We start from the raw sequence: 18,254 nt of genomic DNA, 5'->3' as shown, positions 1-18,254 counted from the left end.
TTTTAACCTTTTATCATGTTTCAAAAGTGGCAGGAAAAGTGGGCGAGACCTCCCGTAGCTGGTCAGATTTACCATCATTTACACCAGAAACTATGGTAAATTTATAATATAGGTGTATGCCAGCTCATGGCTACTGTAGATTTCCATTCAGGCCCACTAGAGCTAGAGATGTGACTAATTTAAGAGCTGTGTGTCCCGTAAATTAGGTTCCTGTTTAATACAGCACCGTGTTTATTGTAAATATGCCCCTTAGTTTCCTAACTTCTTGTTAAACACATTCAAAGACATGTTGACTAATATGCTTGTAACGAAGCCTGCATAAACACAGGTGGTAATGGTTACAGGATGGGATGTTTGACATTTTTGATGTCCAGTCTTTTTAAAGCCTTATGTAAATAGGATTAACACAACCTTCACAGGTTCCTTTCAGCGGTTCGGTATTCTTGATGGTGTGTAAAGCATACCACTGAATCTGGAGGCAGCTCAAGAATGCTAACAGACAGACGAAAGGTCACTCGTCAGCCACATTGATACAAGAGAGAAATCCGAGACAAACCTGAATTGCTAAGAAGTTCTATGGGAACTTGACAAACCAGATAAAATAATTTTAATGCTACAGGCTTTGGCAACCATTTAAATGTGTTTTGATCTTCCCATGTCTGTCTTGCTGTAGGTCGGTTATGTATGCTCCGCTACCTAAAATAACTGTAACCACACATCCAAGCTCACGAGGGTCAATTTCATAAGCCAAGTAACTGACTGCATATATCTGCTGAATATTGAAAGGAACTGGCGTTTACTTTAAGAAATCGGTGCAAACAAGGAAGCACCAACCCTGCTCATGTTGTACTGCCACCAGCGTATTCATAGATTCAGGGATATTACCTGCTTATGTTATACTGCCACCAGCGTATTCACAGATTGAGGGTTATTACCTGCTTATGTTATACTGCCACCAGCGTATTCATAGAATCAGGGTTATTACCTGCTTATGTTGTACTGCCACCAGCGTATTCATAGAATCAGGGTTATTACCTGCTTATGTTGTACTGCCACCAGCGTATTCACAGATTCAGGGTTATTACCTGCTTATGTTATACTGCCACCAGCGTATTCATAGAATCAGGGTTATTACCTGCTTATGTTATACTGCCACCAGCGTATTCACAGATTCAGGGTTATTACCTGCTTATGTTATACTGCCGCCAGCGTATTCATAGAATCAGGGTTATTACCTGCTTATGTTGTACTGCCACCAGCGTATTCATAGAATCAGGGTTATTACCTGCTTATGTTGTACTGCCACCAGCGTATTCACAGATTCAGGGTTATTACCTGCTCATGTTGTACTGCCACCAGCGTATTCATAGAATCAGGGTTATTACCTGCTCATGTTGTACTGCCACCAGCGTATTCATAGATTCAGGGTTATTACCTGCTTATGTTGTACTGCCACCAGCGTATTTATAGATTCAGGGTTATTACCTGCTTATGTTGTTGTACTGCCACCAGCGTATTCATAGATTCAGGGTTATTACCTGCTCATGTTGTACTGCCACCAGCGTATTCATAGATTCGGGGTTATTACCTGCTTATGTTGTACTGCCACCAGCGTATTTATAGATTCAGGGTTATTACCTGCTTATGTTATACTGCCACCAGCGTATTCATAGATTCAGGGTTATTACCTGCTTATGTTATACTGCCACCAGCGTATTCATAGATTCGGGGTTATTACCTGCTTATGTTGTACTGCCACCAGCGTATTTATAGATTCAGGGTTATTACCTGCTTATGTTATACTGCCACCAGCGTATTCATAGATTCAGGGTTATTACCTGCTTATGTTATACTGCCACCAGCGTATTCATAGATTCACGGTTATTACCTGCTTATGTTGTACTGCCACCAGCGTATTCATAGATTCAGGGATATTACCTGCTTATGTTATACTGCCACCAGCGTATTCACAGATTCAGGGTTATTACCTGCTTATGTTATACTGCCACCAGCATATTCATAGAATCGGGGTTATTACCTGCTCATGTTGTACTGCCACCAGCGTATTCATAGATTCAGGGATATTACCTGCTCATGTTGTACTGCCACCAGCGTATTCATAGAATCAGGGTTATTACCTGCTCATGTTGTACTGCCACCAGCGTATTCATAGAATCAGGGTTATTACCTGCTCATGTTGTACTGCCATTAGCGTATTCACAGATTCAGGGTTATTACCTGCTCATGTTGTACTGCCACCAGCGTATTCATAGATTCAGGGTTATTACCTGCTCATGTTGTACTGCCACCAGCGTATTCACAGATTCAGGGTTATTACCTGCTCATGTTGTACTGCCACCAGCGTATTCATAGATTCGGGGTTATTACCTGCTTATGTTGTACTGCCACCAGCGTATTTATAGATTCAGGGTTATTACCTGCTTATGTTATACTGCCACCAGCGTATTCATAGATTCAGGGTTATTACCTGCTTATGTTATACTGCCACCAGCGTATTCATAGATTCGGGGTTATTACCTGCTTATGTTGTACTGCCACCAGCGTATTTATAGATTCAGGGTTATTACCTGCTTATGTTATACTGCCACCAGCGTATTCATAGATTCAGGGTTATTACCTGCTTATGTTATACTGCCACCAGCGTATTCATAGATTCACGGTTATTACCTGCTTATGTTGTACTGCCACCAGCGTATTCATAGATTCAGGGATATTACCTGCTTATGTTATACTGCCACCAGCGTATTCACAGATTCAGGGTTATTACCTGCTTATGTTATACTGCCACCAGCATATTCATAGAATCGGGGTTATTACCTGCTCATGTTGTACTGCCACCAGCGTATTCATAGATTCAGGGATATTACCTGCTCATGTTGTACTGCCACCAGCGTATTCGTAGATTCAGGGTTATTACCTGCTTATGTTGTACTGCCACCAGCGTATTCATAGAATCAGGGTTATTACCTGCTCATGTTGTACTGCCATTAGCGTATTCACAGATTCAGGGTTATTACCTGCTCATGTTGTACTGCCACCAGCGTATTCATAGAATCAGGGTTATTACCTGCTCATGTTGTACTGCCACCAGCGTATTCATAGAATCAGGGTTATTACCTGCTTATGTTATACTGCCACCAGCGTATTCATAGATTCACGGTTATTACCTGCTTATGTTGTACTGCCACCAGCGTATTCATAGATTCAGGGATATTACCTGCTTATGTTATACTGCCACCAGCGTATTCACAGATTCAGGGTTATTACCTGCTTATGTTATACTGCCACCAGCATATTCATAGAATCGGGGTTATTACCTGCTCATGTTGTACTGCCACCAGCGTATTCATAGATTCAGGGATATTACCTGCTCATGTTGTACTGCCACCAGCGTATTCATAGAATCAGGGTTATTACCTGCTCATGTTGTACTGCCACCAGCGTATTCATAGAATCAGGGTTATTACCTGCTCATGTTGTACTGCCATTAGCGTATTCACAGATTCAGGGTTATTACCTGCTCATGTTGTACTGCCACCAGCGTATTCATAGATTCAGGGTTATTACCTGCTCATGTTGTACTGCCACCAGCGTATTCACAGATTCAGGGTTATTACCTGCTCATGTTGTACTGCCACCAGCGTATTCATAGATTCGGGGTTATTACCTGCTTATGTTGTACTGCCACCAGCGTATTTATAGATTCAGGGTTATTACCTGCTTATGTTATACTGCCACCAGCGTATTCATAGATTCAGGGTTATTACCTGCTTATGTTATACTGCCACCAGCGTATTCATAGATTCACGGTTATTACCTGCTTATGTTGTACTGCCACCAGCGTATTCATAGATTCAGGGATATTACCTGCTTATGTTATACTGCCACCAGCGTATTCACAGATTCAGGGTTATTACCTGCTTATGTTATACTGCCACCAGCATATTCATAGAATCGGGGTTATTACCTGCTCATGTTGTACTGCCACCAGCGTATTCATAGATTCAGGGATATTACCTGCTCATGTTGTACTGCCACCAGCGTATTCGTAGATTCAGGGTTATTACCTGCTTATGTTGTACTGCCACCAGCGTATTCATAGAATCAGGGTTATTACCTGCTCATGTTGTACTGCCATTAGCGTATTCACAGATTCAGGGTTATTACCTGCTCATGTTGTACTGCCACCAGCGTATTCATAGAATCAGGGTTATTACCTGCTCATGTTGTACTGCCACCAGCGTATTCATAGAATCAGGGTTATTACCTGCTCATGTTGTACTGCCATTAGCGTATTCACAGATTCAGGGTTATTACCTGCTCATGTTGTACTGCCACCAGCGTATTCATAAATTCAGGGTTATTACCTGCTCATGTTGTACTGCCACCAGCGTATTCACAGATTCAGGGTTATTACCTGCTCATGTTGTACTGCCACCAGCGTATTCATAGATTCAGGGTTATTACCTGCTTATGTTGTACTGCCATTAGCGTATTTATAGATTCAGGGTTATTACCTGCTTATGTTGTACTGCCACCAGCGTATTCATAGATTCAGGGTTATTACCTGCTTATGTTGTACTGCCACCAGCGTATTCATAGATTCAGGGTTATTACCTGCTTATGTTGTACTGCCACCAGCGTATTCATAGATTCAGGATTATTACCTGCTTATGTTGCGTCTAAACTGTGTCAAAACTCTTACATTTTCCAGTTTGTGATGATTTTTTTTCTATTTTCTTCCCCCCCTTGTACAGACTGATAACATATCACGGTAAGTACACTTTTTATAATGATTTGGGTTATCATAAACGTTAATTTTAAAGACAAACTTTTACCCCATCGTTAAAAATGAATGCTGATGTTGCTATATGAAACTTTTGCTTTTGCTTCAGTAGTCATGGAAGACTTTTTATTGGTTTTTTCTCCCTATTTTACCTAGTCCTAGTCACTGCGTCAGCAATCCCTTAAAACATGTTCGTCATTAGATATATATTAAAATTACCTACAACAGGCAAACATAATACTTATAAATTAAACTAAAATCAAAAGCAAGTGTCAACTATTAACAATAGGTCAAAATCCTACCCCACAGATACATATTACAGATGACCATCTCCTATAGCGTAGCCATGATAAACTAGCTCCTGATACGATGAATCAGACACCAGTTACCAATATTTCAATCTTTTAATCCAGTAGACAAGGAAATGCAGAAATATTTGGCAGTTTTATGGGTAATTCATTCTTCAAATAAGAGTTTGTATAAAGAGTTACATGTATTAACAGTATCCCTGCATTCTCCACTATCAACCCCCACCTAACTGTGAGGTGATCGTCCTGAAGGACGTCCCCACTTATGGGTGCCTATCACCTGTTATACACCTATAAAACCCTATGCAGACTATATGCGGTTCTCCCATCTGTTATTTCTGGAATCATCAAAGGACTAATATAAGTGAGGCAGCAAATAGATGAGCCTTCCAGATAACATGACATCCAGACACAAAGACAGTCAGACAGATGTCTTTATATGGATGTCATGTTATCTAGGAGACTTATCTATTTGCTGCATCATTCATATTCGTTCCCTGATGATCCCAGAAATAAGATGGGAGAAACGCATATAATTGCATGTGATCTGCATAGGGCTTTATAGGTGTATACTAGTTAACAGCCACCCATGAGTGAGGACGTCCTAACTAGGCAGGGTGTGATAGTGGAGAGTGTAGGGATACTGTTAATCCATATAACCCTTTACACAAACTAACAGTATCCCTACACTCCACACTATCGCACTCTGCCTCAGGCCGCCTGCACATGGGCAGATTTGCAGTGCGAATCCTGGGGTGGGCATCTGCCTCCGGCTTCCACAGCAAGTACGGTCCATAGCATGCTATGGAAAACTGATTCTTCCTGCACACAAGCGGAAATCAATTGTGGTTTCCGCTTGCGGAGGAAAAATCACAGCATGCTCCCTTTTTGAGCGGATTCCGCAGTAAAATCTGTACTGTGCATGTCCGATGGCAAGCCATGTGGACCAACCGCTATACAGATAAAGATAGGCAGGTACGCGCGGACACCGCTGCTGCCAGGGCGGCATTCTGCTGCTCGATTCCCTATGTGGAATCCGGCTCTGCTGTGTGCAGGCGGCCTAACAGTGGAGTGATCATCCCGAAAAGGACGTCCCCACTCATAGGTGGCTGTCGCCTGTTATTCACCCATAAAACCCTTTGTAGACCACATGCAATTATATTACCAATGCGTTTCTCCCATCCGTTATCTCTGGGATCATCAGAGACTATCCTTTTCAGATACAAATCGCTGCAGCAATCAGCTGCTTGCTGAGGGTTCAACTCCCAACTCTTCTAGAAAACCGCTTTCATAGATCTTGTGGAGTTTATGCCTCAGTGAGTCAGATGTTTGTTGGTGACTTAAGGGTGACTTGCACAATATTAGGCACATGTTTTAACCCTTTCCAATCCACTGTCTGACCTCTGAAGACATTATGATTTAAGGCTGTACAGCTTCGATGTTAGAAGACATCCGTCAGGGTTCTCTTACTGTATATTGCCAGCCTCTCTGCTGTTGGAGCATATCCAACGTGTCACCTCATGTAGTACTGGCTTTAGCCAACATATAGCGCCATTGTATAATGGCAGAAAAAGAGTAAGCCCCCTGGGAAAACTAATATGATACAAATTGGATTGGAAAGGGTTAATGACTGATCTGTGTATGTCGTCTCATTCACAATGGATCAGGCAAAGATTTACTACAGTCTGTTCTACCTGTGAGGTATCACTACTAAATCTTCAAGGATTAGTTCCATCCTACGTATCTTAAAAAAACAATGCTGACATGTACTTGATTGGCTGCGTATTTAAATATTGTATTGTGTGTTTGCCTTTAGTTATACAACGGGAAGTACGGGTGCTTTATCCACTGACCGATATGAATCAAATATGGGGTCGTCCAGTTACTTAGAAAGGATTAGACCTGGTCATAGTAGATTAGACAAAGATGACTCCACAGACTTTAAAAAGGTAAGAAGGGATTCTGTAAATGTTAAATACGATTAACTAAGCATTATGTGGCTGACCCTTCTTCTTTACTTTGTGCTCATAAGGATTTTAGGTTTGTACTTAGATTTTGCAATTTCAGTCTTTAAATGACAAGTTTTTCTATATCTATTCCAGTTATATGAACAGATTATGGCAGAAAATGAGAAATTAAAGGCCCAGCTGCATGACACCAATTTAGAGTTGACAGACCTAAAGTTACAGCTTGAAAAAGCAACACAGGTTTGGATGAAGCATTAACATTTTTACCTTGGCATTAACTTTGGTGACATTTTAAGCTTAGTATTTGACTGGAAATCTATATACTCTGCTCTATAGACGCCCAAAGAGCGTGCTGCATGAAAACAACAAATTGACTTTTTTTACTTACCCTAAATTCTGTTCTCTCAGACTGCCATCCACTTCCAGGCAGTGTGGTCACGTGCTGTCTGAGTGGGTGATTGCTGCAGCTGTTTCCTGGACTCAGTTCTGATGCCGCTGAGGTCACTAATTATCTGCCATGGTCACGTGCTTAAATGTCACATGACCCACCTCCTGTGGTAACCTGTTCCACTCATTGATCGCTTTCACTGTCAGAAAGTTTTTTTTCTATTATCTAATTTGCGTCTATGAGAATAGGGCTGATCCCTCTGCACTGTGACAGCCTTCAGATATTTGTAGACAGCTTTTAAGTCTCCTCTCAGCCTTCTTTTTTGCAAGCTAAACATTCCCAGGTCCTTTAACCGTTCCTCACAGGACTCGATTTGCAGACCACTCAGTAACCTGGTAGCTCTTCTCTGAACTTGCTCCAGTTTGTGTCTGTCTTTTTGTTTTGTTTTTTAAATTGCGGTGCCCAGAACTGGACACCCTCACTGGACCTTATCTGACTTAGTCAGGTGAGGACTGACTAAGGAAGAGTAGAGGGGGGTGATCACCTCACGTGATCTAAACTCTATGCTTCTCAATACATCCCAATATTGTTTTCCCTTTTTGTTACTGATTCACACTGTTGACATGTTCAGTCTGTGATCTATTAGGATACCCAAGTCTTTTTCACATGTGCTGCTTTGCTTAATTCCTCCCATTCGGAATGTGTTTTTTTTTTTTTTTTTTTTTTCATTTTTCTTGCCCAGGTGTAGAACTTTGCATTTCTTTTTGTTAAATTCCATTCTGTTAGTCGCTGCCCACTGTGCAAGCTTTTCTAGATCTTTTTGAATACTCTCTCTCTTCCTTAGTGTTAGCTATCCCTCCTAGCTTTGTGTTGTCGGGAAATTTGATCAGTTTCTGATCAATTCCCTCCTCCAGATCATTTATAAAAATGTTGAACAACACTGGGCCTAGGACAGAGCCTTGTGGTACCCCACTTGATACATTCTTCCACTTGGATGAGCAACCATTTATGACCACTCTGAGTACAATCACTCAGCCAGCTGTGAATCCACCCAACAGTTTCCTTGTCAATCCCATATTTGGTCATTTTTTCAATAAGGATAGTATGAGATACTTTGTTAGATGTTTTACTAAAGTCCAGATATACTATATCCACTGGATTTCCCTAATCAACCCAGTTGGTGATTTTGTCATAGAAGTAAATTAGATTAGTCTGGCATGACTTGTTTGTTATAAACCCATGCTGGCTCTGGTTAATTACTCCATTCTCATCCAAGTACTTGCATACATGCTGTTTAATAATTTGTTCAAAGATCCTTTCCGGTATAGAAGTCAGGCTCACAGGCCTGTAGTTTCTTCCATCCTTTCCCTTTTTCTTCTTAAAACAGCATCAGGTCTATTGGATGGAGCAGCCACATGTTCTATGGGAACAGGGGAAACCATTTATATGCTGAGCTTCAGTGAGATGGAATGCAATAAAATGGTCACTTCAGAACACAACAAAAAAACAAACAAACAACCTCTTTACAGCGAAATCTGCTCTGAAATTTTGAAATTGATCTTGACAGGGTCTCAATAATTTAATATGGACATGCTAGTCTTTTTTTCTTTAAAAAAAATAATAAAAAAATACTAGTGATAAATGTATGTATAATTTTCCATTGTTCCTTTCTGTGACCACATCCTTTTAATAGTACCTGATAAGCCTGTATGATAGAGTTGGGTAAAATGAAACAGTACAAAGGACCTTCCTGGTCTGGCCTGGCTCCTACTGTCCAGGTAATGTGTCCACCGTTGTAGTTTTGAGTAACCCAAGTTTCCTGTGTTACAGAGACAAGAAAGATTTGCAGACAGATCACTTTTAGAAATCGAAAAAAGGGTAAGTGTTCCTGTGTGTTTTTTTACCTTTTAGTGATTGACAAACAAAAAAAAAATTGTTCATAACGATCTGCAAGTGAATGTTTCATACTACGTTTGGCTCATCAGAGTACCCACAGGTATATTTTGCTTGATATGAAGTCACATTTCTTTTACTTTCTAACATTTTTTATTTAGTTGGTAAATATCAAAATAGTGGGTGGAAAAAACACCCAGCCCGCTAATGTCCAACATTCACATTAAGGGAAGCTTATCTACTGCCATCCCTGAACAATGACCCCTGCCCAGGCCAGAGCATCTCTAGAACAACTCCTGTAGAAGTCAATAGATCCACTCCTGTCCATTATATGTTGCATCTCTAAATGCTTCCAATAGCACCTCAGGCAAGCTGGCCTGACCCATAGTCATGTTGTACACATAATAAAAACATAGAAATGGATTACAAAACTGAGGTAGTTTCGCTACCTGGTTTTAATTAGTAAAGTTAGATATATAGTGGTGGCAAAACCTACATCACAGTGATACAGTAAAACTGGGACAAGGCTTCAGTCATGCTTACAATGATTGCTAAAGTCAGACTGTACTGACCTAGTTCACAATGAATGTCCAAGTTTGCATTTTCTATTGTATGAGCAGTGCAGCAACCTCAGGCTGATAGGAAAGTAAATTGTAGTTTTATGTAATGTTTAATATTAGTTCACAGGCAGTTCCTGTGCTGCGTAGATGTGTGTTGGGCTGCTTTCACACCTGCGTAGGGACTCCGTTTAGGGATTCTGTGTCTCTGCTCCATTTTTGGAGAGGGGAAGCTGAAAGAAAAAAATGTGTTCTCTCCATTCGTTGATTTCAATGAAATTTCGGGGGGAGGAGGGGGACTGAAAGGCTTCAGTTCCGTTCTGTTTTTTTTTAAATTTTTTTTTTGTTTTCTGGGGACCTGAAAATGGCGCAGTCTGTTTTTCTGCCTAAAAAAAAAAAGGAAAATGGAATGGAAGCCTTCTCATTTTTGCTTTCCGTTTTTTGAAATCCCATTGAAGTCAATGGAGGGGGGTGGGGGGTTGTATTTGTTTAATTTTGCTTCTCTCCTTCTAAAACTGAGCAGACAACTCTGAACCCTGAACCTGAGCCGTTTTTTTAACAGTAATTATGAGTATCAACCAGTTAATGATAAATATTTTTACATTAGGAAAGAAGAGCTCTGGAGAGACGAATATCTGAAATGGAGGAAGAACTTAAAGTACGTACCGTATTTGAAGGAGTTGACATTTGTTAAACGTGATTTTCCTAAAACCAATTCAGTTTTGCCAACAAACAAAAGAAAGGGGGGGGGGGGGGGGGAAATCATAGCTCCAGCCTAAAATATATATGGATAAACATTTTTTTCTCATATAGGTCCCCTGCACACGGGTGGAAATTCCGCAGCGCGATTTCCCACAGAATTTCTGCCTGTGCCCGCCTATGCACACAGCCGCAATTTGTCTGCGTGAAAACACGCGCCCACACAGAAATGTCCGACCCGTCCGTCTGCAGGCGGCCATAAGCAGATTAAATCGAGGCCGCTAGGTTCTCGTATGCAGACTTGACCTTTTGCTAAGCCTTTGGCTGCCATAGCAAGCTATTGGCACCCTACAAATCACTATAGGGGCTCTAATCTGCTTACAGAGGGCCCCCTCTGTAAAATTACTTGAGCAGTTTGTATTGGCTGCAGCTACGGAGGAGTTAACTGGTTGGATCCTGATCCCATCCATCATAGCAGGGTATTGGATGTATGTTACAGCAGACACCAGCTGCGGATTGAATTGGCACTGCAGCCCAAGCCCATGTTGTATGTTACAAACTCTGTATGGGATCTACATTCACGAGCAGTGTAAATGTGTGGTGCAAGAAAGTATTAAATCTAAACTTTTGCTGTATTCAAAACCACTTTGAGACAACTTTTTCTACATAAAGCCCGATTATATTAGTATGTTTAACAGAAACCTGTGTTGTGCTATTCATGAGTTATTAAATATTAAGAGGGTATTCTCATCTCTGCTTTTCATAGCCCAGAAGGGAATCCGCTGCTATAGTTACTGGCCATACTGTTCCAATGGAAGTGAAGGGGAGCTACGTAAACGGAATTTCCTAGCACGCTATGCTGTTTCTATTACTCAAGGACTTATATAAACGGCACAGCACACTTTTCTATCTGCTTCCCATAGCTCTCATTCACTTCAATAAGAGCGATGCAAACAGTGTTGCGTTGAAGTGCTCAGCTGTTTCCGATGAAGGTCGGAAACAGAAGGCCATGTTTTTGCATATCGGCCATGAAAAGCTGAGATTGGGGAGCACCCCTTTTAAACCTCAGCTCACCCACTGTGTAAATGATGGGTTCTTGGAGTGGCTCTCCTGCCCCCCTGAGTTATCAACACACCCCTACTTCCTATACACAGATTTTAAAGAGGGCCCTCCATGTTTAAGGCCTCATGTCCACGGGCAAGATCTGATTTTAAATCCGCAGCGGATCACCCGCATGCGGATCCGCATCCCATAGGGATGCATTGACCACCCGCGGGTAAATAAATTCCCCACGGATGGTCAATAAAAGTAAATTTTAAAAAAATGGAGCATGAAAAAAACCACGACATGCTCCATTTTTGTGCGGGTCTCCCGTGGGGACAGCTCTCGCAGGCTTCTATTGAAGCCTATGGAAGCCGTCTGGATCCGCGGGAGACCTAAAATAAGAATAACTTACCCGCAGCGGACCGTGCAGGTCTTCTCTTCACAGCCGGACCTTCTTGCTTCGGCCCGGCGGATGTGCAACTCCGTGTTTGCATATCCTGGGGAAAGGAGGATTGGGCATGTTTTATTTCAAACTGCCCAACCTTTTTCATTGGACATAAGCCGCTGCCATAGGTGTCTGTTTATTTCCCCATGAAGGACACATGCATGCTCAGCTGGGCAGAGTGTACACATATATTGGCTGGGGGGTGGTCAAGAGAAATGTCTTAAGATATCCACACTATTTAGCATATGTTAGGAGCAGTCCTTGCACCTCTGCCTCAGCTCCTTTTGTAACAAATAACATGGCTCCATGGGGGCACACTAGCTCAACTTTAGACTCCACAGATTTCCCATGTCAGATCTACTCAACTTCTTTTTGCTAATATTTTTCCTTTCAACAGTAATCCTTCATCTTTGTCATGTCTGTTATGATCCTTGCAGAACCTTCATCAAGTAAAACAGATACAGTCTTTGAGACAGTTAAATGAACGACTGGTGGCTGAAAATAGAGCTTTGACCAGAGTTGTTGGCAAGCTGTCAGAGTCCTGTAGACAGCTACAGTCCGTGGACTTGTAGCCCCCTCACCCTTGGCTAGCCAGGCAGGTGCCATGTGTTGAGCAATTGCCTTGCTATGGATTGCTACTAGTGCATAATGGTGCCTGGGGAGTGGCTTGTTAATCCCAGTGTGGCTTTCTGCATGCAGTGCTTAATGTTTGAAATACTGATCCCCAGCACAAACCCTTACATGATTTCTGATGCCCAATCCAACTTCAGTAAAGTTAGGCTTTGTTCATACCTGCATCGGGGATCTGGTAGGAGCTGCTCTTGCAGACTCAGTTATTTTTTGGCTTGAAAAATAGGACTGCATGCAGGATTACTTTTACCATCAAAGCAAATGAGCACCTTGTCGGAACATGTCAGACCCCATAAAGTCAATGGCATCCATCGAGAGCCATCAGTATCCAATGTACAACTGTTTCGGCACACACTGTGGCTTTCTTTGCAAACTGAAACCTCAACACTAATGTGAACAGAGGGTAAATAGTAGATAAGGCATTGTAGTTTTATGGTGGTCACATGGAACTTTGCCACTTTTGGAGGCTTTAAGCCAGCGGGCTCGAATGCTTTAAAATGAAAGATATTCGCCATAATACCCAACAGCTTATCAAAGTGTAACTTATTTAAGAAAAACAAATCCTGCCGATATCTACTACTCACACAAGTGCTTCTGAAGGGGATTTGACCTGGAGATTGTGGGGGCAGAACTTCTTCTGGACTTCTATTTGCTATTTCAGTAAGGGCCATTCCACACTAGCGGTTTTACATTTCATCTAGCTGTTTTGTTGTGGGAGCAGCAAAATGGCAAAACATTTGTTTTCCTGTCCATAGAAATGCTTTGAATCTGAAGACCTTCAGTATGAGTCCATCTCAGTTTTCTGGCTCTATTCTGGAACAACAGTGCAGACTGTTGCAATATCATTTCCAGTTCAAAAAAGGAACAAAAATTCTTTGTGTGTTTTTCAAATACCGTATATACTCTAGTATTAGCTGACCCGAGTATAAGCCGAGTCAATAAGTTTCACCACAAAAAACTGGTAAAACTTATTAACTCGAGTATAAGCCTAGCTATACTCGAATATATACTAGGTAACGAAATAATGCAATACCTCACAGCCGCTGTCTGTGTCCCCGGTGCAATGGTCTCCACGGCGGTGCGGCAAGCTGCTTGAGAATTCTCCCCACTCGGCTTTGAATTCCCCTGCCGTCAGCGCTGTGTAAGTAAGCGCTGTGATTGGATTGAGCGCCAGCCAATCACAGCTGGCGCTCGATAAACCAATCACAGCCATGTCATCCACTGAATGGCTGTAAATGATCGAGCGCTGCCTGTGATTGGCTGGCGCTCAATCCAATCACAACGCTTATTTACACAGCGCTGACAGCAGGGAAATTCAGAGCGGAGCAGGAAGATGACAGTGGGGAGAATTCTAAAGAATTCTTTCTGGCACCGCCAGGGAGGCCATCGCGCCGGGGACACAGAGGCTAGCTGGGAGGGGAGTATTGCGGGTTTGTTCTTTTTTTTTTTTTTTTTTTTTTTTTTTTACCGCACTCGAGTATAAGCCAAGGGGGGCTTTTTGAGCATTAAAAAAATGTGCTGAAAAACTAAACTTATATTTGAGTATATATGGTATATTGCTTTCAAGTTTATTTCTAATCTCCCATTAACTTCATCAGTTTTCATTTGTTCTTCGTTTTTTTTTTTATGAATACAATTTTTTTCCCCCTTATTAGGCTCAGTTCACACATGCGTTCAATCATAAAAATAAAAACCTTTCCATTTGCTCCCATTCCCTTAGGTTTCTGTTTTTTAACGGAACAAGTGGCACAGCCTGTAGCGCTATTCTGTTTATATATTTTAAAAAAAGGGGAGCAACGGAAAGTTTTCCATTTTTAGTAACTCACTGGGGGGAGGGGGTGTTATCAGTTGATTTCCATGTTAATCCCATTTCTCAGAGAAACAGAATTATGACTGAAACCCCAATGCTGGTGTGAACTGAGCCTTATGTGGCTGCTGGAACAGTATTTTCCTGAAGAATTCTAGAAGGTGCCACGATGAATAGTGATAAAGTTGAGATTACATTTGGCTTTTTGTTGCTTGATTGAATGAGAGAATGTTATCTATTCATTTACATATGGTATCTTTTTGTTTAGAGTTTTATTTATATATTTCGGACATGGAGTATTTTATTAAAAAATTGTCTAACGTGGTTTATGGATTTTTTTAGAAACTAGATACATTTTTGAAATTTTTCTTAGTGGAAAAGTGGTCAGTTTTCAACCGTAATGTTGTCACCTATGACGGCAGGTGTATGAGGAAACCACTAAAGAATACTGAAAAGACAGGTTAAGGCTCTGCATTGATTTCTCTCACACTTGTAGGTGTACAGGATTCCTCAAACATCTTGGCCTAGGTCCTTTTTTAAATATTGAACCCACAAATCTGCTTTCTACTGAAATGATAGTTGGGTTTTGTCCTAATTTGGTCTTGTAGCAGAACTGCATGTGTTATTGTACTGTGATTGTACATGACTGTTCTATAAAGTGACAATCGTAAGGATATTTTAGCATCTGGGAGCACCTCTTTAACACAAATACAAACTGTCTGAATTGTTTCACGGTAATTATTTACTGGTTGGGGAGTAGAGGTCACAAACCATGAAAGCTACAAGATAACACTCAAGGCATTTGTTCTGAATAGTCCCCTCTACACTTTTGCAAGGGTAGGGGTTACTGTACATATTTATACATTTGGGGTGTGTTATCAAAGCTGGTGCTAAGGAGACAAGACTCTGTTGTCCAGTGACCAAATGGCTCCCGGCTCTCCTCCTTGGATGTCCTTGTTTTGTAAATAAGAGCGGAAAATCTGATTGGTTGCTATGGGCACTATATATATATATATATATATATATATATATATATATATATATATATATATATATATAATGACAGGACAGCGTTCGTGTCACCGCTGGCTCTTGTGCAGCCTGTTTACACAAGCAGATACAACGTTGGCTCGTTTGAACACGAATCGTTCAGTCTTTCACATTTGCTGTTTTAGCGAACATGAAAGACTGAAGAATTTCTGCTTAAACGGAACTATAAGTCAACAAGCCAATGTTGGTTTTTATGCCTGTATAAAATGAACGACGAGCGAAAAGTGAGCCCTTGTCGTTCAGTCGTTGGCACACGTTTACATCATCGTTCACTTTCACTTCTTTGAACGATAATTGTTTTGTCTAAAAGCACCTCTATGCAAGTGTGTAAGAAGTGAAGTGTCCATCGTAGATGTAAGAACTTCCTGCAAGTCACTGGATGCTGCAAAAGATTACACTTTAATATGCGTTGTTGTTTTGTAACTGTTTTCTTCTACAAATCGTGTGTTTTTATAGTTTCCATATCTGCACAATGCTTATTCTCTTTATAGAAAAGCTGCAGATTTGTTACCACTGATTTTCCCCTTGCAATGATGGGGTGAAAACTGCAGCAAACACGGCTAGATTTTGCTGTGGATCTGTGGAGAAAACTGCAGTCTAAAGTGTGCTTGGAGGTTTCCCTTATCACTGGTTGCTCAAACAAGGATAAATATAGTTTGTTGAAGGCCTTTTTTTAATTCCACACAAAGTAAGATAAATATTTAGAATCTATCCATGTAGTTCCCATTTTTTTACATTCTATCAGCCTGTCTAAATAGAACACTTTTTTGAATAAACAAAGTTACCAAAAGAATGGTTGTAGGTCTTTGTTCAGGCAAGGTTATGTAAAGATTCAAGCATGTACTACTTGGCTTGGTACAAGCTCCTTTTTAATACTGGCCTGGGTTTCTGTTCTGTGAATTAACACAAATCGGCTTTATATGTCGGCAAAACCAGAAGGCTTGGTAAACTGGCTTTGTATGTTTAAGGTAAACAATACTAATTTTGAGCCTTGTGTGGACTTTTGCTATTGTCCATGAGATTATGGCATTCATTTGGCATCCTCTGTTATACACTACAGTATAAAATAGAAGTGTGGAAATTCACATACTCCCTGTATAAAGTAAACCTGGTCACAGACCAATGCCAATTCATGGCAGAACTTCTAGGAAAGCTGTAACAGGAACTTCTAAGAAAGATATTACAGAAATGAAGGCCCATTTACATGGAGCCATGATCGCTGAAACGAGAGTTTGAGTGACAGCTTTGAGCGATCATTTTGCACAAACCATTACATAGCTACTTAATAGCTTATTAGCGTGCAAATGAAGCCTTTGCTGAATGCAGTTAACAGCCCAAGTGCTCTTATCTGCATCCAGCGCCTTTGTTCTCCAAAGGGTATCAATGCTATCAGCCTTACCCATGGAGAGCTCAGTGTGCGGTCCTGATAAAGACTGCACAATGATTTTTAGGCTGGCTTGAATTTAACGATCAACTAGCAGTTCACGAAAAGTGCACGATGGCCGCGCGTTTAGACGCAACGATTATCGCTCAAACGATTGCTTTTGAGAGATTATCGCTCCATGTAAATGGGCCTTCACTGTTTGGATCCTCACTTTAACTCTTGGCAGTTCGGAAACAATGGATTGTCAGTGGGTCCTATTGAAATAAGTGAAAAGTTCTCAAAAGTCTTGTCTGTGGCCATCTTAAAGTGTTTGTCCCACAAACCTAATTATCTATCCACTGGATAGCGGTCAACCTCTGAAACACCGTCTGATCAAAAGAACAGAAGACCCTTGAGTGTCCCCAAATAAATGGAGCGATGGTCATGCATGAGTACTACCGCTCCATTCATTTCTATGGGACTATTGGAGATTCTCAGCCAGTGGTTGGACCCCACAGACCTTATTACGTATCCTGTGGCGTCCAACCACTGGCTGAGTATCTCCGGTAGTCCCATAGAAAATCATGACCATCGCTCCATTTATTCGGGGGTCCCTGTTCTTTTGATCAGCTGGCGTTCCAGTGATTTTACTGCGACCAATCAGCTACTTAGTACATATCCTTTTTGATTAGATAATAACTTGATTTCATGGGCCATACTCTAAGGAGCTGTGCCTTCTTTGCAGTGGTGTGATGTCCAAGCCTTTCATGAAGAATGTTGGAACTATTGTTTTGCTTCCATGAAAGAATTTTTTTTTCTATAAATCTTCAAATACACACATTTCACATTCTCTATTGTTCTTTCAGATGTTACCTGACCTGAAAGCAGACAACCAACGGCTAAAAGATGAAAACGGAGCCTTAATAAGAGTTATAAGCAAGCTTTCCAAATAAATGGTTCATACGACAGCAGCAATTCAACGGCATTGCACACAAGTCATTCCAGTGGACCATAACGTGGCAGTCACTGGATATGTGGCGGGGTTGGGTGGGGGGGGGGGGGGGACTTCTTGGCGACTGCAACTTTCAAATATCCTGCCAAACTCCCTCCTTTTTTTTTTTTTTTTCGTTTTGTACAAAAATGTTTTGTTTTTTGTATTAAAGTGTGGCTGCTGAGGAGAGAAATGACTATGAATTCTTGTTTACAGTTACATCGTGCAAGGAAAGTGTTCAAGGCCAGATGCCTCCTGTATTTAACCAGTAAGCCTTAGTTGTACATAAGCCTTTTGCAATCCAA

The 18,254-nt window shown here is 41.2% G+C and overlaps 1 protein-coding gene across 4 annotated transcripts in view; it reads left to right on the top strand.

Annotated features, from left to right (window-relative positions):
- PPP1R12A (protein phosphatase 1 regulatory subunit 12A) overlaps window positions 1–18,004 on the top strand; it is an 87,166-nt gene extending 69,162 nt beyond the window's left edge. For 3 of the 4 annotated variants that reach the window (XM_066591701.1, XM_066591699.1, XM_066591700.1), the window contains 6 exons: window positions 4,779–4,795; window positions 6,932–7,064; window positions 7,218–7,322; window positions 9,301–9,348; window positions 10,528–10,578; window positions 17,825–18,004. In XM_066591701.1, coding sequence (XP_066447798.1) covers window positions 4,779–4,795; window positions 6,932–7,064; window positions 7,218–7,322; window positions 9,301–9,348; window positions 10,528–10,578; window positions 17,825–17,911 — 441 coding nt within the window. In that variant the 3' untranslated portion in view covers window positions 17,912–18,004. Of the gene's footprint in view, window positions 1–4,778; window positions 4,796–6,931; window positions 7,065–7,217; window positions 7,323–9,300; window positions 9,349–10,527; window positions 10,579–12,545; window positions 12,704–17,824 lie in introns of all 4 variants that reach the window. The other variant, XM_066591702.1, reaches the window with a different exon arrangement.
- Window positions 18,005–18,254: the final 250 nt, after the last annotated feature.

Source organism: Eleutherodactylus coqui, chromosome 2, assembly GCF_035609145.1.
Source record: "Eleutherodactylus coqui strain aEleCoq1 chromosome 2, aEleCoq1.hap1, whole genome shotgun sequence".
Lineage (NCBI taxonomy): Eukaryota > Metazoa > Chordata > Amphibia > Anura > Eleutherodactylidae > Eleutherodactylus > Eleutherodactylus coqui.
The sequence above is the reverse complement of the archived record's forward strand: the minus strand, read 5'-3'. Positions and strand labels throughout refer to the sequence as shown.